This window comes from Silurus aristotelis (genome assembly GCF_946808225.1).
Source record: "Silurus aristotelis genome assembly, chromosome: 5".
Classification (NCBI taxonomy): Eukaryota; Metazoa; Chordata; class Actinopteri; order Siluriformes; family Siluridae; genus Silurus; species Silurus aristotelis.
The window spans coordinates 27,403,644-27,427,333 of record NC_139578.1 but is presented as its reverse complement, the minus strand read 5'-3'; the positions used below and the strand labels follow the sequence as shown (position 1 = coordinate 27,427,333).

Sequence of the window (23,690 nt, the reverse complement as noted above, 5' to 3'; positions counted from 1 at the left end):
GGGATGGTAACATTCACAGATTCGCATCGGTGTCTCGGCATAAACGTGATGCGTCGATTTAAAAAGGTGTGTATCGAATACAAGTTGGCATTTGTATCGCGATGCATAGTTGTTTGCTTTTTAGGTATTTGCATCAGTCTAAAAAACAATATTTTATGTTCATAGTACATATATATTCATCTGTATATTATATTCATAATACATATATACTAATCTGTATATTATATTCATAGTACATATATAATTATCTGTATATTATATTCATAGTACATATATAATTATCTGTATATTATATTCATAGTACATATATAATTATCTGTATATTATATTCATAGTACATATATATTCATCTGTATATTATATTCATAGTACATATATATTCATCTGTATATTATATTCATAGTACATATATATTCATCTGTATATTATATTCATAGTAGATTTATACTTATCTGTATATTATATTCATAGTACATATATAATTATCTGTATATTATATTTATAGTACATATATATTCATCTGTATATTATATTCATAGTACATATATACTTATCTGTATATTATATTCATAGTACATATATATTCATCTGTATATTATATTCATAGTACATATATATTCATCTGTATATTATATTCATAGTACATATATATTCATCTGTATATTATATTCATAGTACATATATATTCATCTGTATATTATATTCATAGTAGATATATACTTATCTGTATATTATATTCATAGTAGATATATAATTATCTGTATATTATATTCATAGTACATATATATATTCATCTGTATATTATATTCATAGTACATATATATTCATCTGTATATTATATTCATAGTACATATATATTCATCTGTATATTATATTCATAGTACATATATAATTATCTGTATATTATATTCATAGTACATATATATTCATCTGTATATTATATTCATAGTACATATATAATTATCTGTATATTATATTCATAGTACATATATATTCATCTGTATATTATATTCATAGTACATATATAATTATCTGTATATTATATTCATAGTACATATATATTCATCTGTATATTATATTCATAGTACATATATATTCATCTGTATATTATATTCATAGTACATATATAATTATCTGTATATTATATTCATAGTACATATATATTCATCTGTATATTATATTCATAGTAGATATATACTTATCTGTATATTATATTCATAGTACATATATAATTATCTGTACATTATATTTATAGTACATATATAATTATCTGTATATTATATTCATAGTACATATATAATTATCTGTATATTATATTCATAGTACATATATAATTATCTGTATATTATATTTATAGTACATATATATTCATCTGTATATTATATTCATAGTACATATATAATTATCTGTATATTATATTCATAGTACATATATATTCATCTGTATATTATATTCATAGTAGATATATACTTATCTGTATATTATATTCATAGTACATATATAATTATCTGTATATTATATTTATAGTACATATATAATTATCTGTATATTATATTCATAGTACATAAATAATTATCTGTATATTATATTCATAGTACATATATAATTATCTGTATATTATATTTATAGTACATATATATTCATCTGTATATTATATTCATAGTACATATATATAAATCTGTATATTATATTCATAGTACATATATATAAATCTGTATATTATATTCATAGTACATATATATAAATCTGTATATTATATTCATAGTACATATATAATTATCTGTATATTATATTCATAGTACATATATAATTATCTGTATATTATATTTATAGTACATATATATTCATCTGTATATTATATTCATAGTACATATATATTCATCTGTATATTATATTCATAGTACATATATAATTATCTGTATATTATATTCATAGTACATATATATAAATCTGTATATTATATTCATAGTACATATATATAAATCTGTATATTATATTCATAGTACATATATATTCATCTGTATATTATATTCATAGTACATATATAATTATCTGTATATTATATTCATAGTACATATATACTTATCTGTATATTATATTCATAGTACATATATAATTATCTGTATATTATATTTATAGTACATATATATTCATCTGTATATTATATTCATAGTACATATATATTCATCTGTATATTATATTCATAGTACATATATAATTATCTGTATATTATATTCATAGTACATATATATAAATCTGTATATTATATTCATAGTACATATATATAAATCTGTATATTATATTCATAGTACATATATATTCATCTGTATATTATATTCATAGTACATATATAATTATCTGTATATTATATTCATAGTACATATATACTTATCTGTATATTATATTCATAGTACATATATAATTATCTGTATATTATATTCATAGTACATATATATAAATCTGTATATTATATTCATAGTACATATATAATTATCTGTATATTATATTCATAGTACATATATAATTATCTGTATATTATATTTATAGTACATATATATTCATCTGTATATTATATTCATAGTACATATATATTCATCTGTATATTATATTCATAGTACATATATAATTATCTGTATATTATATTCATAGTACATATATATAAATCTGTATATTATATTCATAGTACATATATATATAAATCTGTATATTATATTCATAGTACATATATATTCATCTGTATATTATATTCATAGTAGATATATACTTATCTGTATATTATATTCATAGTAGATATATACTTATCTGTATATTATATTCATAGTACATATATAATTATCTGTATATTATATTCATAGTACATATATAATTATCTGTATATTATATTCATAGTACATATATATTCATCTGTATATTATATTCATAGTACATATATATTCATCTGTATATTATATTCATAGTACATATATAATTATCTGTATATTATATTCATAGTACATATATATTCATCTGTATATTATATTCATAGTACATATATAATTATCTGTATATTATATTCATAGTACATATATATTCATCTGTATATTATATTCATAGTACATATATATTCATCTGTATATTATATTCATAGTACATATATAATTATCTGTATATTATATTCATAGTATATATACAAATATACAAACTGCATTTCGTTGCATTGTACTTGTACATGTGTAACAACAATAAAGTTGAATCTAATCTAATCTAATCTAATCTAATTTGTATATACATTTTTGTAGATTTGCTACACTTTTATTATTTAGAATGTCACCAATATTTTCTATGTAGATTGATTTCTCCTCGCTAATCTGTTTCTTGTGAGCGTTCTCTCAGCACCACTGCTGCTACATAAATATGACGTATCGCAACACTATGGAGATCGAGGCGTGTCCTGAGAGTCACATAGAATACAGATTAACATGGTACAGGTAGTCCAGATTGTCTTCTGACTTCTAAATCACAAGACAGTCTGGACTATCTGTACCATATTGTATTCCAAAGCATTGTTTTTTCCCACTGCATTGTATTGCATTGAATCGCATTGTGTTGAATCGAATTGAAATCGGATCGCTCTGCATCGTAATAAGTCAAAATCGTGAATTGTATCATCAGTAGCTACTTCATAGGTATCATGAACGTATCTTATCGTTGACTAGCATCGGCCTCATTTCAGAAGATTCACATCCCTACTCAATATACTGTATATTCTGCTTTAATCACATACATACCTAAATATCATTTACATCTCAATATCATGCAAATAGGCAAAAAAACCTTGCATGCTTTAGAATGTAAAGATCTTTATCAGTAGAAACTGACAAACACAACTCACGTGCAAAATACTGCCAGGCCGTGAAGGTCTTCCCGTGATCGACGGAGCGCTCAAGAACCCACAGATCCGGCCTTGGCGAGTTAGCGAACTTCACGATGATGTAAGCGACATGGAAAAGCTATGAAAACAAAACCATGGGGTCACAGAGCTGCAGTGTTTACATGCAAAAAGAGTTTTATCTTCTCAAGTCATCAAAGATTCATCACTGTGTCTTTTTTTATCAAAATAAAGCTGTGATAGGATCTTAATCAGTGTCTTTTTCTGCAAAGTTAAATCTCCAGAGGTCAGTTTAGGTAATGTCTTCCTATGGCTAACTTGTTCTATACATGAGACATGCTGACAGAGGCAAATTAAAACACTGTTAAGAGAACTAAGGCACAAAGTGACAAATATTTTTTCTCCTCAGTGTACTAAACAGGGCTAGTTGATGTAATTGAGATAGCTGGGCTAAGCTCAACATCTTTTTCAATGATCCACATGTTGCTAATGCCTTCATTGAATGAACCCTGAAGAGAGAGGTCAAATCTCTGTTACTTCTGAAGTAAAAAAAAAAAACTAATTTCTTACTAATGCTTTTCACCCAAGCTAAGAAGCAAACTAGGGTCACCGGAATTGAGAAAAAGCGAGATTCCTCTCTCTGCTATTAAATCCCACTTTATTAGGGGGCCAAGCACTGAAGGTGAATAGGTACCCAACTGTTATTTTACCTTTTCTTTTTTCTACTTCTGATTAGGTTTAGGCAGCGCATAGCCCATGAAATTTGGCAAACTGAGTGCGAAGGGTCTAAGGAACATTCTGACCAAATGTAAATCGAGTGCTGCAAATACTCTAGCGCAAGAGTCTTTTTTTTCTGTGAGGGCCACATAAATTGTCCTTTCTTTAATGGGGCAGGTTGGTCTGTAACTGAGAATGACATGGGCTGGAGTGACTACCAGTCTTATTAAGAAGATTTGATTATTGTAGTATTGTATTTATTACGCCTTCTAATGTTAGATTAGTTGATTATTTTGTTATGCACCATACAGAGAAATGACCGGTATTTTTAATTGTCATTGAAAAAGCATTATAACTAACAGTAAAATTTTTATGTTAATTTTTTTCATAATTATTACTATTAAAATCAAAATATTGACTTACTTATGTATATGGATGGTGGGTGAATCTAACAAACAAGTAGGCTACGTGAATAACTAGAGATCGACCGATGGATTTTACCGATACCGATATCTTGGTCGTACTTGCTAATAACCGATCAATCAACCGATTTTAAAATGGATACTGGAAAAAAACAAACAAACATAACAATCCTTGTTGACAATAACAATAAATCCTTGTTGACTGTAACAATAAAGTTGAAAAAAACTTTATTTCAAAAATTAAAAATCATGAAAATGTGCTAAAGGAAATAAATATGAATATATTAATTAATAAATATAACTATATAGTTAATACATTTTAGATAATAAATATTATATAGCGCTCTCCGTGCAGCATGCCGCACGTGGCTTTAATGATTCGCCTCTAAAGGCCGCTCTCGGAATGACAGGAAGCAGGAAAAACTATCGGTATAGATTTTTGCTGATAGTCCCTGCAAACAACTATCGGTGCCTCGACCTCTATTAATAACTAAAGGGAATTTTTGTTTGAAAGCCAACCTTTATTACCAAATACAGATATATGATATGAGTTAAACATATATTTGAAATTACATTTTGAAATAATGTCTCAGGCATTGAACAAAGGGCCGTTTTAATTGTGGGGGCGGGTCTTATTTGTATCCGTAGTTTGAGGACCCCTTCTCTGGCGCCACAATTTTTCCAAAATTTTAATGTTATTCTACTGGATTTACCTGTTTTGTTTTAGTAGTATTATTATGATATGGAATTATCCTGATTAATAGAATTATGTTTTGACCCTCAATTTAGATTACTTTTTGTTTGTTTATTATAGTTATTTAAGTAGTAGTTTCAAATATTGTTATTATTGTCTTTTTATTAGTAGTATTTCTATTAGTTTATTTCGAATGCACATTTATGAATCAGTTTCTGTTTTGGCAAGAAACGTAAAATATGAGATGCGCTGCTTCTACGCAGCTGCTACTGACACACCTGTGTTGAGAGATGCACATATTCAAAGCGCACACATATATGGATCTTCGTCCGTATTTGTTTCCTAGCAAAAATCTGCTTTTTTGCAAGTTCACACAACGCTTTGAGAAAAAGAAAAAAGTCAGAGCTAGGAAACAAAGCTGAAGTGCTCCAGACATGGCCTTGGATTTCCACTTGCCATCTTTGATTGAACTGGCCTACGTCTCGTTCACACCAGTGTGTTAAGAGGGACGGAATGTATGTGTGCTGTCACACCCGCACCCTCGCTCCTGCAGACGAATGCAGGCAAAGTTGGGGTATGTGAAGAGACATGTCAGCAACACACGGATTCCTGAAATGGTGTCACATACCAAACACAAACAACCCCTACACCCCTCACACACACCCAACATCATATCATTCATGCCATGTTACTCCCATGTTACGCCTCACTAGGTGTGTTTAGATGGAGCATTGCAATTAGTCCAATCCGAAAAAAAAAAAGCTCCATATAAACACCTCAATCGGGATAAAAAAATTTGAGAGGGGTGGGATAAACGTCTCTATAATTCGAACAAAATTTAAATCCTGCCACGTGAAAACGTGTTAAACCGTCGATGAGACCCACTACTTGAGGGATCAAATTTGCATCTGTAAATCTGTGCAATTTCGGAAGCCTCCTCTTCACCTGGCATCCATATCAGATCTCGTATCGGCCCATTCATCGTTCCCACGCAGAAGATACACAAACTTTTTTTTCCCCTTGTGAACTCTTTCGAATTGATTCGCCACAACGCGGTTTTCCGCACAGCTTCCGAGTTTGTCCGAATTGAATGAAATTGGATTTCTGCAATCTCCTTTTCTGTGGGGGGCAAAACTCCCACCGCAAGTCCACACAAACATATGAAAGTTTTGTTCCAATTCCATTATTATAACAGACCGGGATGTTCAAAAAGCAGTTTCAACTGATATAAATGAATCTTAAATAAATCCACACCTTCTAGCCAATCATAACACAGCGTTCATCAGCACTGTATTACACAGTAAATTCCTCACAGTATGTTTTGATGTGATTTCATGGATCAGTGTGTTTGTGTGTTCACTTCACCAGTCCAGTCCTGCATGCAGCAATAAAAACACAATACAGAAAGCACACACGCTCAAGCCTTGACATGCTTTGACTGAATCAGCTACCTTTCTCGTATCCTATAGCCAAACAGTCCTAAATCAACTCCTTTTCTGTTTATTCCTGCTTCACACACTACACACACCGGGTAAGCAAGGGCACAAGGGTCCTGCAGTGTGTTAGGAAAGAACATGTTTAATCATCCGTCATGTCATAGCACACCAAGTATGTGAGGGTAAGCATTAGCATCAATTTCAATGTTGTCAAAGGAAAGGCCAAAACATAATAGACTGTCACCATTGCTTTCACCCAAAGATTCAATTAACACGTTTTAGCAACTTCAGGCCGAAGGTTCGGAGACTAAATTCTAAATAACATTAAATAGAGAAATTAGACAGCTGTGAATTTCAACACGTCCTCCGTGTCCTTCGGTTCAATTTCTCTTGTTCTGTTTTTTACGACGTCTTTTTTTACAATCGTACGAAAATGTCAGGATGGAAGTCAGAGCTCAGGCTGGTATTCCAGCAGTATGAACATCATACAAGCTTAGAAAATGTAAATAATCATGAAATATTCATAAACTAACTCTCCGTAATCCTTATTAAATACTGTTCCTTAGCAAATGCTGAACCCTGAGGAAACCCAAGTAGGCGTAAGGAGAATTTGCAAAAACGATGTGCTAGCTCAGTGGTTCATGTTATAGACGTTAACGTCTGATAGGAAGGTCACAAGTTCAAACCACTAAGCTGCCACCACTGCTGGACCCTTGAGCAAAGCCCTTAACTCCAAACTGCTCAGTTGTATCAATGAGGTAACTATAAGTCACATTGGATAAGGGGGTCTGCCGAATGCCATAAATGTAAATGTATATGTACATACTGGCAGTAAACTGAACCCTCCCAACACACACACACACACACACACACACACACACACACACACACACACTACTGTCTCTACTGATTTAATCTTTTCCAAATAAGGAAACAGTAATAATTCAGCTGAGGAGAAAGATTGGGATTTATGAACTCAATCCTGTATCCAATACAGAACATATGCATCTGTGATGTCACATGACAAACAAATTCAGGAGGTGAATTAAACGTTCCATAAAATGAATAAATTACTCTCTGAGACCAACCTATTAGCCCCAAGTCATATAAAAGGACAGGGATGAATGAATGAGATGTCTCAGGTAGTGTGTTTTTAGTGTGTGTTTGTGTGTGTGTGGTGCTGCAGCGGAAAAACACGTAAAAAAAAATCAATAAAAATAATAATATAATAGATATAGAGTAGTATCTCACAAAAGTGGGTACACGCTAAATAATTAAGTTGATCATACGCATTTGTGTATTTTGTATTACAGCAGTTAAAATGTGGCGCTTTGAGTACAATTCTCTCATACTGACCACTGGAGGTTCAACATGGCACCTCATGGTAAAGACTCTCTGAGGATTTGAGAGTTAGAATTGTTGCTCTCCACAAAGATGCTGAGGCTACAAGAAGATCAGTAACACCCTGAAACTGAGTTACAGTACAGTGGTCAGGGTCTTATAGAGGTTTTCCAAGACGGCACTCTGAACAGACTTTGCGAGGGTCCATCAAAGAAGTTGAGTCCCTGTGCTGTGCGTCAGGTGCAGAAGCTGTCTCACAAGAAAGCCTGCAAACAGTTTGCTGAAGACAACCTGTCCAAGAGCATGAATTACCGGAAGCATGTCCTTTGGTCTAAAGAGACTAAGATAAACGTGTTTGGTTTAGATCAGGGGTGTCAAACTCTGGCCCGCGGTGTAATTATATGTGGCTCGCGACATCATATCAAATGTGTATTAGAGCTGCCCGCCAGTGCATAGTGCATACACCGCTAATACTACAAATCCCAGAATGCTTTGTTAGTGCGTTGGCGCGTCAGTCGAGACCGCTGAAAAACTCTGCGATTTACCGATTTTGAATCCCAGAAATGCAGATTTGAACTGCTCAGTAATCCGTTTGTGGTTGGCGTGAGAAGCGCACCAACCAACCTCCAAATGGAGCTGATTGAACTCCAGTGTAGAGACACACTCAAGTCAAAGTACGACTCTGTGTGTGCTGCACAGTTTCCATGTTTCCTCCCCGACACACTGCACAACTCCGTGCCCAAGCTGCTCAAATCCTCTCTGTGTTCACCAGAACATATCTGTGTGTGTAACTGTTCTCTTTAATGAAGATGAACAAAACACCACTCAAAAGTCTCACTGATGAACATCTTCACTCAATCCTGAGGATTTCCTCAGCTCAGAGCCTAAACCCAGACATGATGCCAGGTATCTAAGAAGAGATGCAGAAATCTGTCTTCAACCAATCAGAGTAAATCAGAGTGTAGAAACTGAGCTCGAATGAATGTTGTCTTTATGCACTTTTTCTACTCCAAGGCATAAACTGTTAATGGTTGAATGATTGTTTTTTTTTGTTTGTTTTTTATTGAAGTTAATTATTATTATTTTTGGTTGTTTTGTTGTTGCCCTGTGAAAAAAAGTTTTACATTAAAAAGGAATTTGAAAGGCTAGAGAGAGAGAGAGAGAGAGAGAGAGAGAGAGAGAGAGAGAGAGAGAGAGAGAGAGAGATATTAAGAAACGAATGCCACTGATGTGTTTTATTTTAAATAATTTATATATAATGTGTTTATAATATTAAACTTTGGTTGTTTCAGATTCAATGTTTATGCAAAACTAAAGTTTGTTTCTATATGAAAAGATTCAACATTACATATCTGGCGAGACGGAAAACATGCACAATTTTTCAATAAATATTGAGTTTAGCCCGTGATTTCATCCCAGTTTTTAGCCCACTGTGAATTTGAATTTGGTGGTAGCATCATGGTCTGGGGCTGCATGAGGTCCGCCGGTACTGAGGAGCTGCGGTTCAGTGAGTGGAAACATGGATTCCAACATGTACAGTGACATTCTGAAGCAGAACGTGATGCTGCTTTCTTTAGAAACTGGGCTGAACTGCAGTTTTTAAACACAATAAGGACCCCAAACACACTGCCAAGATGAGAACTGCCTTGGTAAGGAAGGTAAAGGTGATCGAGTGGCCAAGTATGTCTCCAGACCTGATCACTATTGAGCACCTTTGGAGAAAGAAAATTACTCAACACTGAGCAAAACTAGTCCCTAAACCTACAGAATACACAGATGCACTACATGGCTAATACCAGCTACAAAAAGCAAAAAAATTACATTTTGGTCTGTGGTTTGTCATAATGTGCTTCAGAAAATGGAATACTAATCTTTTTTTCTGCCACAAAAAAAAGTTGACATTTATCTCTAATGGAGCAGCACCTACTTCAACTATCACAGCTAATGTTCAGGAAAATTCAGAAAGTGTGTGAGGAACATCTATATAAATTAGATTGTTGGGTCCCACCTTATGGACCTTCAAAGAGAAGATACCGACCCTGCGGGGATCCCTAGTCATCTAGCGATGTACCAGCTCCAGCTGGATCCCACTTCATGAAAATTTCCGACAGTGGACTTTGAGCATACAACAACCTCTTAGTCAATACCTAAAAATATTCCACACATGCTGTTTGTAAATCATTGAACATTTTAAGGTACTGGTATGGAGGAGTTGGTGTCGAATCTATAATGAACTCAGATGTTCACCTGCTTCCTCAACACCAAATGACTGTATACGGCTGTAGAATAGGACATTACTCACAATCACACGCTCATGATATTTCTCGCTCTCCAGGGTTTGTAATGTATTAATGATTTATAATCACACTCTTGGTGGCACTCAGTTGAGGGTGAGTTCTTTTAGAGTCTGATTCCTCTCACGGTTTCTTCCTCATACCACCTAAGGGAGATTTTCCTTGCCACAGGTTTGCTCATTCGGGAGAATTACAGACTTCACTGATATCACATTTTCTGTTCTATAATTCTTCCAATCTAGAAAGCTGCTTTGAGGCAATTGTGAGAAGAGCTATAGAAATAAACTTGGGTTAAATTGAACGTCATTTTTTGGTCACAAATGATTCAAAGACTTCTTCAACACTGGGAACACGAGTGTTAAAGGGTGTACTTGAAGACCTGGGGGTGAAACGTTTTTACCTTCCATGGTTTATCACCCATAATCGCCTCACTCATCACCTCATTAGCAGTTCGAGTTAAATCAAAGCGAGCCTACGTGGCCCCCATGTGTGTGTGTGTGTGTGTGTGTGTGTGTGTGTGTGTGTGTGTGTTTTGCTCTGGCTATTTTCGACATCTATATATTGTGTGCGAGCTCAGGGATAAAGAATGCAGCCCAAATGAACAATCACCTGATGTCGCCGCAGACAGACAAAGAGAGAGACAGACAGCCGGAGCCCAAAGCGGCAGCACGAAATGCGGCCTTTAAAATAATAAGAGCGTTAGGCATTAGTGTAACTGATTGAAACAGGTGGCTGGGACGGTGGTCACGTGGGGGGGAGACAGATTTCTATACTACTCTTTCTTTCTCTCGCACTCGCTCACTCTCGCACACATACTGTACACACGAGCTGAAAGGCGTGACGTTAAATCTCGAACGAGGGAAACAAAAAATTCCTAGAAAAGATCATACGCTTTACGGATACAGCGCTCTTTTCCGCGAACAAATCAAAGAAGATTAAAGACCCCCGGCGCAGGCTCTTGTACAGTCACCTGTGGGCATGGCTGAAAAAGGCAGGTGGTATTAAAGGTCAATCCCTAACAATGCTCCCCCCCAAGTCCAAAAATGTATCTGCGATTCCCAGAACGGTGCGCGACAAACCCGGAAATCGTAAAACGCGCCACATGAAGGAGGAATATATTTCCACAGGGTTTCGATTGTGAGCACAGGGGCAGCCATCTGCAACTTTTTCTCAGGAAGAGAATCTTTTATTTAGCGTTTATTTCAGCTTGGGAACGAAATGAGCTGGACAGTGACTATAGCAAGCGCGAGATTTCGAAACGGATGAAAGCTTTTCCGCATCCATAAAACGTGATCAAGCAATAAAGCAGGTCAGGACGACAAATTACCTGCATTAATCGTATTTCCTCTACAAATGTAGCTGTAGGTCAGTGATGGATCGAAGGGTTTAACCATAAAAAAAGAAGCGAAGGGCATTTAAAGTCAATAAAGGGATGCGCAAATCATTACATCTGCCCATACACCCCCTGTTTCCTTTTCTTTTTTGTATATTATGTCTACTTTTTTTTTCCCTTTCCTGTCTTTTGTTTCCTTTACTGTTTCCCCCTTTATAATATCACATCTCTCTCTCTGTCTCTCTCTGTCTCTCTCTCTCTCTCTCTCTCTCTCTCTGTTTTGTTTCCTTTTCCTTTTTGTTGTTTCTTTTTTTTTTGTTTTGTCCATGTTTTTTTTTTTCCTTTCCTCTTTTCCATTGTTATTTTCCAAATCTCAATTTTTTTCGTTTTTTTTTTCATTTTTACGTTCAAATCTTTCTCACTTTCTTTTCTTTCCTTTCCCCTTTTGTTTTTTACACTTCTTTGCATTCAAGTTCTTCCCCCTTTTTTTCTAATTTCCTCATTTCCATTCCATGCTCTTTACCCCTTTTCATATTTCTTCCTTCTTCCTTATTTTTCCCCTTGAATTGATTCATCCATAAAACTTAAATGCAAATGAAAGACTCCATGGACCTCCCCCGCATTTCAGTCGGTAACATGCCCTTATTCATTTTCCACATTGTTTTTTCCACAAGAAAAATCCCTGGTGCCATTTTAAGGGTTAACTCTGTCCTGTAGCAGCTCATGTCAAGGTTTGTAAGATGAGCGATTTAGAGCTGAGGGATGAAAACTTTTACCCAGAAGTCAATGGCATGTAATTAGCTAGAACTATGCAACATCCATGCAATTTGGAGAAAATATTTCGAGTAACAGGAGCAAGAGGAGGAGCAGGAGAAATTTAAATGAAAGGCAAAACTTTTTTTTCTACAACACTGAATGTTTTCCCACAGTCCTGCACTTTTTCCCAACAGCATTACAGCACTTTTCCCACAGTGCTGCAAGCTCTCAGGTGATGCATAAATCCGAGTCATGAGAGAAAGTAAAAAAAAACGTTGGAATGCAGGAAAGATGTGCATGACCTTAGTTTCCCTCTCTATTTCTTGTTCTGCTTCCATTTTATATATAATAAGAAGAAGAAGAAGAAGAAGAAGAAATGTTTATTTATGGGCTCCTCATATGACACTTAAGGACTTACATACACTAAAAACACAAAACAATTAACAACAAATAAGTTTCAAATAATCACAAACTTCTTCTTTTTCTTCTTTCGGCTTCTCCCATTAGGGGGCGCCACAGCAGATCATCCGTCTCCATACCCCCCTGTCCTTTACATCTGCTTATGTCACCCCAACTACCTGCATGTCTTCCCTCACGACATCCATAAACCTCCTCCTTGTCCTTCCTCTTTTCCTCCTTCCTGGTGGCTCCATCCTCAGCATTCTCCTACATGATATACCCCATGTCCCTCCTCTGCACATGTCCAAACCATCTCAATCTCACCTCCCTCACCTAGTCTCCAAAACGTCCTACATGCGCTGTCCCTCTAATAAACTCATTTCTAATCCTGTCCATCCTGAAAACCTCAACATCTTCAGCTCTGCTACCTCCAGCTCGAGTAGATTCCACAGGTATGGGGCGCTGTAGCTAACAACTCGAGATCCCATAGATGCCAAACGGAAGGGCTAAGGACGTTGAGCACATCCATCTGAGAGTTCGAGAAAGAGGATGTGTTAATAGTAGGTCCGATAGATACGCAGGAGCCAGGTTAGGTAATGCCTTATAAACAAAAAGCAGGATTTGAAATCCAATGCGCTGTTGAGGAGCAGAAGATACATGGTCTGTTGTAGGAGTTTTAGTGAGTTTTCTTGCACCAACTGTAACTTGTGTAAGAGTTTACGAGGAAGACCAAATAAAAAAAAAAAGAGAGAGCCATAATAACAGTGCTCGTCATTGAGTGGGATTTATATTGCGGATGGCGCCGGCCAAGTGACAACTTGTTGTAGCAGCTCCTTATAGAAATTTCCCCACTGTGGGACGAATAAAGGTATAGAAAAAGACCCAAACTCCCAAAATACAGTCCCACGGCATTTAATGATATAGTCACGAACTTCAATCTATTGATTTATGTTCAAGGAGACAAATTTCCCATGTTTTTTCGTGTCACTCAGCACGACTGCATCCGCCTGGCTCCATCTCCATTGCAACGGAGGCAGAAGATCATGGGTAATGCTGACAGAAATGCTAAACGTTATCTTTTCCCCCTCATTTTTATGGCAGAAAATATATAGTAAGTGTTCAGATTGAGGTTTTACTGTAATAAAGGCGTGTCTCTAATTAACACAGTCTCCTTAATTAACCAGGAGAATATATTTACTGAATTTTGACTGGACCTTGTCACGAAATCCCATTAGACTGGGACTGGGAAACTACTGGCCTTAGATAGATTATTTTTTGTGCCCTTGAGAAGTGTCTCAGTTTAACTCCTGTCCAGAAATGTATTCGAGAACCAAGCCTTTACTCTTTTCTTCGCTTCCCTTTATCATTTTCCCACTCTTCTAATCCTTTCCACATTTCATATTCTTTCATTTCCTTTTTTTACATTTTATTTTCATTTCTATTTTTTATGTTATTCTTTCCATTCCATGTTTTCCGTTTTTTTCTATATTTTTCCTTAATGTTCTGTCTTTTGAATGCTTCTTTTCATTTTTTTCAATTACTATCTTCCGTGCTGGGTTACTGATCGGAAGGTCGGGGTTCAAGACCCGGTATCGCCAAGCTGCCACTCTTAGGCCCTTGAGCAAGGCCCTTAACCCTCTGTTCTCCAGGGGCACTGTATCATGGCCGACCCTGCGCTCTGATCCCAGCTTCCGAGCATGCTGGGATATGTGAAGAAAAGAATTTCACTGTGCTGTAATGTAAATGTGACAAATAAAGGCTATTCTATTCTATTCTATTCTATTCTATTCTATTCTATCCTTTCTTACTTTATTGCTTTCTAAGCTCACACATAATAAAGGTATATATATATATATTCTTTCTTTCGGCTTCTCCCATTAGCGGGTGCCACACTGGATCATCCGTATTCATGATCCGCATGTTAGTTTTGGTCTATTTTTTCCCGCTGGATGCCCTTCCTAACACAAACCTCCCCATTTATCCGGGCTTGGGACCGCCACCAAGAGTGCACTGGCTTGAGTAATTAAATTACAAAAATTTGCGTTCATTTAACTAAACTGTGCACTGTGTTTCCCACGGACCATTATTACTGACGCACCTCCCGCTAAACTCTGGCACGCTCTGGACAGGTCACACAGGAGACGCTGCAGAATTAAAAAAAAAGGAGAAACGGCTAGAAAACAGCGAGGGGACAGGAGAAGATTCAGGCCAAAGAAAAAGTTTGGGATCATTTTAAACTACACCATGAAGAAAACACTTTACATTGCAGAAATAAATACGAGTGAGAATAATTATGGGTTTCATTAAACTAATAGTTTCCTTTAACTTACTCTACGTGGCCACTGCGAAGGGACTTTTTGAACGCACTCTATTTGTATTTTAATGTAATTTGGCAATTAAAGGCACTAAATTGGTTTAGTTTTCACTGTAATTTTTTTATGCAGTTTCAGCAATAAAAAAATAAAACATTTCTAAAAAGGAAAAAAAAACAAATTACTTGTTCAAACTTATATATCTGTCTTATTCAGCATTGCTCTTAAAAGAAAAAGTCTCATCTGATTACTCGACTGATCGATGGAATAATCGTTAGAAAACTTGATTACTAAAATAATCGATAGCAGCCATTATAGTAAAAAGTCTATGGGTGATAGGAATGACATACTTTTTCTCTTTCTTCTCTCTGACACAGCAACGCAAGTCAGTCATGGGTTTGCCATTAACTTGTGTATGATGGCAGATAGCAGACTCTTAAGAGTGGATTTCGCCACACTCTGGCATCCCTGGCAAGTGATAGATCAGTGGTTAAGACTTCTGATAAGACTTCTGATATAAAGGTTAAGAGTTCAATTCCCAGCACTTCCAAACTGCTACCGCTGGGTTCTTGAGCATTGCCCTTAGCGTTGTATAAATTAGATAACTGTAAGCCAGTCTAGATAATGTACTGTAATATGTGATTACGAGCAATAACCTATGAGTAGAAACTGGCAGAATGACTCAACTGTATGGTTTGAAATATTTAAGAGTAATAGAAATGCATTGGCTTCTGCAAAAAGTGGAACCTTCAGTTGCCTTTGGTGTGCTTCATTTGATGGCTGTAGGACCTGAGGTTCTTACGCTGTTATTATTATTGTCTTGGACTCTTGAGACCCTCCTGTGTCACCATTTGCTGATTTACTGTTGCTGTTTGAAGAAAATTCTCAAAACATTTATTTTTACAGTCTTTTTGTGCATGAAGGTCCAATTAATGATAATGATTCAAATATTTAGTGTAAAATTCATCACATCTGTTCCTCATAAAGTGTTTGATGCTCATCAACATGGATTTCATTTTGACTCAATTTGACCAAAAAGTTGTTGTTAAAACAATGACCAGCTTCGTATTTTGTCCAATTTGTCTTTTTCCCAAAAAGTGTGCTAGAATTTGGTATAGTCTTGGACAGTGGCCTTGCTAAATTCTTGGTCTTTGATAAAGAGTCTGTAAAACTTATGCTTGTTGAGTCTTGTGAGCAATGCATGAATTAACCCAAAGAGGTTTTACGGTTTTTAGTCTTGACGCAGTTTCATCTGACCTTGAGCTTCATTTAGCCTTGACGCCGTAAGACTTGGCCTTGTCCCAAACCAACATTTTTATTTATGGCATTTAGCACATGCCCTTATGCAGAGTGACTTACAATTATCCCATTTACACAACTGAGCAGGTGGGGTTTAAGGACCTTGCTCAAGGGTCCAGAAGTGACAGTTTTGTATTGCTGGGATTCGCAATCACATCCCTCCAATTGAAAGACCAACACCATTATGTTACCACTTCCACTTTTACCACTTCTACCTATTTTTTACCTCAGCTCTATTTCCACTTCCTAAACTACTGATCTCACAATCAATTGTACTATAATAATTGTGTCCATTAATAAAATAAATATGATATATTCAGGCTAAAGTATGTCCTCGGTCCAAAATCCGCAAACGCATAAAGAACCCTCTTTTTAAACCAGTTCTTGTGTAATATCAATGCGGTTAAGTTCCAGCATTAAACAAAGTCTCAAAACCCCCCACATATCACTATAAATAAACACAATGACACACACTTTCAGTAACACACACACAAGCTATTTTGGAGAGAACAAAGTCCTGCTGGCGCGATAAGCGCCGGGATTCTGTATCCTTTAACAGGTGGATGTGTGTGTTTGTGTGTGTGTGTGTGTGTGTGTGTGTGTGTGTGTGTGTGTGTGTGTGTGTGTGTGTGTGGTGTGAAAGAAAGTGTGTGAGAACCAAACAAAAGAAAAGAGAAACTTAGTCCATTACCAATTGTGGAATTAGAGTCCAGCGATCGCTTGCTGTATCCCACAACAGCACTGTGGTATAAACATACAGTCAAATCTGGACTCAATTCTCCCATAATAACGCTTTATTTTTACATCTTGCTCTCTTGAGACACTAAAAGCAGCAGCATGAAGGCAGCAGTCCATTACCTTCCCACAAATCCCTCAGAAACCCTGATGACCTACTTGGAAATAAAGCAAAAACAAGAAATGTTAAAAAAAAAAAAAAAAAAAAAAGGTTTGTGCAGAAACCCAAAAGTGCCTCAGTGACCACAGAAAACCTGTAGGTTTGTCTATTTTTTGTTTTTTGCCTCAGGGGAATTTTTCCCCCCCTTTGCCAAAGACAAGTTCGGAATACATTTATTGTGATGATCAAGAGGAATGAGGTGTCTGGAGCTCAGCCACTTAGTAACGTGACCATCTTGGAAATACCACTTTGTATCTGCTTGCAGTCACTTGTATAACTATGGGTGTGTGTTATTAAAAAAAAAAAAGACTTGATGCCAAGTAGGTTCTCTGAGCATTCCTGTATAGGGGCATGATCTTACATCTTGTTGCAAACAAAGCAAGGACGTAATGATAACTCAAAGTCTGAGGGACATTTTACTGGTCTACCATTTGCATGTTTTAAAAAAAAAAAAGAAGCAAAAGGGATCAGTTTTGTTGTTGAGGTTAAATCTATAGACATAGTAATAATTCACTTCATTAAGGTCATCTGGTCCTCAGTTTAGAAAAATAAAATGTCGTTCCTTAATGCTTTGAAGAAAACCCATACTGCACATTGAGTTATATCAGAAGCTCTGGTGAGGAGGCAGAGGACTGTAGATAGACATATAGACAAAAAAGTGTCCAAAGTGTCAATATTCGGTGTAAGCACCATTGTTATGTATCACTGCCTTAATCCTCCTTGGCCTGGAATTTACCAGAGCTGCACAGGTTGTTGCTGGGATCCTCTTCCACTCCTCGATAATGACATCACGGAGCTGCTGGATGTTGGACACATGGCGCTTCTCCATCTTCGGCTTGAGGTTGAGGGTTCAGGTCTGAAGACATACTGTCCACTCCATTAGCCTCAGCTTTCTCAGCAAGTCAATTGTCATCTTGGTGGTGTGTTTGGGGCCTTCATTGTGTTTGAAAACTCAAACATAGCCCCAGACTATGCACCTACCACCACCATGCTTGACTGTATGCAAGACACATTTTTCTTGGTTCTGCTGGATACCATCTTAGCCAAACAAGTTTCTCTCAGTCTCATCAGGACATGGTTTCAGTAATTCACGCATTGGACAGGTCGTCTTCAGAAAACTGTTTGAGGCCTTTCTTGTGAGACAGCTTAAAAAAAGGCTTCCTTCTGGGACGACGGCCTGCAAACAGACTTGTTGTAGTGTGCGGCGTACGGTCTGAGCTCTAAGTGGACTTTCCACTTCTTCAACTTCTAACGCGATGCTTCAGCACTCATGCGTCTGTTTTTTGAAGCAGCTTCCGCACCTGACGCACAACACGAGGACTCGACTTCTTTGACGGACCCTTGCGAGGTCTGTTCCGAGTGGAAGTCGTCTTGGAAAACCTCTATAAGACCCTGACCACTGTACTGTAACTCAGTTTCAGGGTGTTACTGATCTTCTTATAGCCTCAGCATCTTTGTGTAGAGCAACAATTCTAATTCTCAAATCCTCAGAGAGTCTTTACCATGAGGTCCATGTTGAACATCCAGTGGTCAGTATGAGAGAATTGTACTCAAAGCGCCAAATTGTAACTTCTTTAATACAAGATACACAAATTTGTATGGTCCTGTCAAGCGGACAAAAACACGTCTAAACTTTGCATAGTTACACTCTATACAGCTGTTGTTACTGAGGGTGTACTCACTTTTGTTGCCAGTTATTTAGACAATAATGGCTGTATTTTGAGTAATTTTCAGAGGACAGTAAATCTGTCTTACTCTAAAATATGACCATAGCTTTGTCCCTGAGAAGATACTAAAAGGGTTGCTGAAATGTGAGGGGTGTACTCACTTTTGTGAGATTCTTTGCTAACCCTGTAAAATGAGAGTGTGAGAGTATAGAAAACTCTCTCGGTATTATGGTATGATGTGCGGGAGAATGGAACCCTGAACTGCAGAAATGATTCAAAAATAGCTCTTGTAGATCAATAAGTCCTTTTCATTCGTCCACTGTAGATCAACTGAGGCATTTTTTTCTTGGGAAAACTTCACACAAGTCCAAATGATTAAACTTAGAAATAAGAGATGGACCCTGGCAAAGAAGACCAAAATTCCAGCAAGTTCTCACGGTACTGTACACTCACCTGACCCAAATCCAGAGTGACGTTTATCTCGTTATACCTCAGCCCCCGAGAGAGAGGTGGGCTCTGCCACCAGCGCTCCGTGCCGTCAATGGCGTTGTTCACCGGGTGGGCTTTCTCAGGGTTATTGGCGTTGCAGTGGTCACAGTACTGCCCCTGAAATCATCACATGAAGCCTCAGGGTTTTATACTTGTGAACTACATGCAAAAATATTTACAAAAGTTTGTGGACACCTTGCAGATTGGTACGTGCTTTTTGAACATGTTTTTTTAACATCTTCTGGGAAAATGTTCCACTCGATTTTGGAGATTTGTGATCATTCAGCTATGGTGTTAGTAAAGTCAGGTACTAATGTAGGTGAGAAGGTAAGGAGGTCTGAGGTGCAGTCAGCGTTCACATTTATCCCAAAGGTGTTCAACAGGGTTTAGAGCTCTACAGCAGGAGATCTTCCAGGAGCTGGCTTTGTCCACAGGGGCATCATCATGCTGGAATAAGTTTTAGGCCAAAACTTATTCCAGCATGATGATGCCCCTGTGCACCTTAAGGGGCTCTCAAGTGCTTCCTTAAAGGTTATAGGAACTCTTGAAGAACCTGATAGAACCTGATAGAGTTTGTCTATATACACTATATGGACAAAAGCATTGGGACAGCTGGAAATGTCAGGTTCTCTCAGGTTCTTCTAGAGTTCCTATAACCTTCAAGAAAGCACTTTGCTGTGTTGTGAGTGCACCAGCGAACATGTCAAAACTGCCAAAGGGTCAATATTGTGTGTATTGGACAACCAAATCAGCCTTAAAGATTCTTTGTAATGTATAATAAATACTTTGAATAGAATTTTGATTGTATAATAAAGGAACTAAAAATGTAGATCAGACCCCACACTATAATATTAATCATTTATAGGTTAATGATAAAAAATAATAATAACTAATAATCATTTATTCATTGGGAAAATAATTACAATGAAGCTTTTACACGTCCAAATAATAACAATGTACAGTCGGGAAATGCATAGGTAAGTTTGTGTGTGTGTGTGTGTGTGTGTGTGTGTGTGTGTGTGTGTGTGTGTGTGTGTGTGTGTGTGTGTGTGTGTGTGTGTGTGTGTGTTTTACCTGGATAGTTTGGCTCGTTAATCCCAACGTCGGCCCTCCGACAAGTTTGCAGTAGAGATCCGTCCTGGGGTTTCCGTTGTCATCCTCGCCGCACGTGGCCGTGGCGGAGATGCGCGAGCCCTCTGCCAGGTTGAAGTACGGCGGGGTCAGGCTCAGTCCCCCCGGTACACCGCTGACCGAGGCTCGCGCTCTCACCGCGGCGAGCGCGCAGATCAGCGCCGGGAACAGCAGCGGTGCTCTTCTCCTCTGCGCCATTTGCGTTGCCGTTGCGTGCGTTTGGACCGTGGCGGAAATCCGGTCATATCCGAGACATGATAAAGTGCGATATGACTCTGTTCACTCGGAAAGTCGCGCGCGAGACTCCAGAGTTCCGTTTCACTTGTTCAGAAGCGGGTTTCCCCCCCCCACCGGACTCGGGCACGAGCGCTTCCTCGTCTGCGAGCGCGTGTGCGCGCGTACTGTACACTTTTACTTCCCTGGTGCAGACAGACAGACAGACAGACAGATAGACAGACAGACAGACAGACAGATAGATAGATAGATAGATAGATAGATAGATAGATAGATAGATAGATAGATAGATAGATAGATAGATAGATAGATAGATAGATAGATAGATAGATAGATAGATAGATAGATAGATAGATAGATCCCCCATACAGTGATAGATAGATAGATAGATAGATAGATAGATAGATAGATAGATAGATAGATAGATAGATAGATAGATAGATAGATAGATAGATAGATAGAAAAGAAAAGAATCCTTCAATATGCTTGTTTAGTAAAGCCATTAATAAAAACCCTGGTATGAACAGTGAAATATGACCAGTGTGAATTGTTCATATTTGAATCTGGATTAAACTAAATAGTTTATTTCAATTCAATTCATTTTTATTTGTTTAGCGCTTTTAACATTGTCTCAAAGCAGCTTTAGACAGATAATGTAGTGATAAAAAAAATGTATATGTTCTTTATAAGGGTAAGTTTGTCCCTGATGAGCAAACCGGTGGTGACTGTGACGAGGAAAAACTATTTCTATAGCACTTTTACAGCTTTATAAGTGAATTGTGTGTATAAACCCCCGATGAGCAAACCTGAGGCGACTGTGGCAAAGAAAAACTCCCTCTATGCTATGAGGAAGAAACTTGAAAAAAGAACCAGACTCAAAAGAAGAACCCATCCTCATTTGGGTGATATCAAGTGTGTGATTATAATGCTAGGAACTCCTTGTACACACATCTGAGCTAAACAAAATTCTCTGGAAGGCTTCTACCATTCCAGGAGATTATTACTTTCATGTATGAAAATTTGCAGAGCAGGGAGTTTCCAAGACCAGGTTACCACCCTAGTTAAAATCCACCATAAAACAAACTCAGGGCTGTGTGTGTGTGTGTGTGTGTGTGTGTGTGTGTGTGTGTGTGTGTGTGTGTGTGTGTGTGTGTGTGTGTGTGTGTGTGTGTGTGTGTATGTGTGTGTGTGTGTGTGTGTGTGTGTGTGTGTGTGTGTGTGTGTGTGCTGGATTCACAGTTGTCTTGCAGATGTCACTCTAATGCTTGGCTTGTTTTTCTTCAACGATACCAAGTGTCTCTTCCATCAGATCTTTGTGACAGCATTCTCTTAATTTCTTGATAATATTGATAATATTTTTTAAGTCCTAAGTTTCCACCTCAGATGGTTTGCCTTCTGAGCATCTTATAACTGTTGTACACATTTCTCAATAACAGTCTTATTTTCCTCGTCTGTGAAAATGAGTTTGGACATTCACTAGCTCTTTCTCTCTTCTTTAGCACATGCCTCTATTCATGCTTCCATCTACTTATCTGATCAATCATCTATTTATCTACCAAACATTTATCATCTGTCCATTCACTTGATTATCCATCCATTCACCACTCACCTATCAACTCATTTGATCATCCATTTATCCATCATCCTCTTATCTGTCCATCCATCCATTCACTGTCCATCCTTTTACATTCATTCACTGACTAATTTATTTATGTATACATTAACCCACTTATATATATATATATATATATATATATATATATATATATATATATATATATATATATATATATATATATATATATATCTACCCATCCATCCAGCCATTTATTCTTAATTCCGTCACTAATTCGTTTATGCATCCAGCCACCCATCCATCTATCCATCCAGCCACCCATCCATCCATCCATCCATCCATCCATCCATCCATCCATCCATCCATCCATCCATCTATCCAACCATTTATTCATTCATCCCCCATTCATCTTGACTTGTATTGACTTGACTTGACATCTATTTATTTACCCCTTATTCATGTATTCATCCAACTTTCAATCCATCCATCCATCCATCCACCCATCTATCTATCCATTCATCCATTCATCTACCGATCTATCTAATATTAATCTATTTGTATGTCCATCCTTTCATCCATTCATCTGTCCTCTTATTATTTTTTTCAACTATTTATCCTCTATTCATTATCCACTAATTTATCTATCTATCCAGATTTCCTTTGTCCATCCATCCATCTATCCATCCATTCATCCATCCATCCATCAATCACTTTATTTAATCATCTCTTTATTCATCATCCATCTATTTATCATTCATTCACACACTATATCTATCCATACCTCCATCCACTTCTGTCTATATTCATTCAACCTTTATTCGTAATAC

At 36.6% G+C, this 23,690-nt stretch overlaps 1 protein-coding gene across 4 annotated transcripts in view; it reads right to left on the bottom strand.

Moving 5' to 3' along the window:
- LOC310726750 (laminin subunit alpha-3) overlaps positions 1–21,444 on the bottom strand; it is a 132,362-nt gene extending 110,918 nt beyond the window's left edge. For all 4 annotated transcript variants that reach the window (XM_083542555.1, XM_083542556.1, XM_083542557.1 and 1 more), the window contains exons 1-3: positions 20,997–21,444; positions 19,887–20,039; positions 3,872–3,989 (exon numbers count right to left, since the gene is read on the bottom strand). In XM_083542555.1, the coding sequence (XP_083398681.1) occupies positions 3,872–3,989; positions 19,887–20,039; positions 20,997–21,251 (526 nt within the window). In that variant the 5' untranslated portion in view covers positions 21,252–21,444. The remainder of the gene's footprint in view (positions 1–3,871; positions 3,990–19,886; positions 20,040–20,996) is intronic.
- Positions 21,445–23,690: the final 2,246 nt, after the last annotated feature.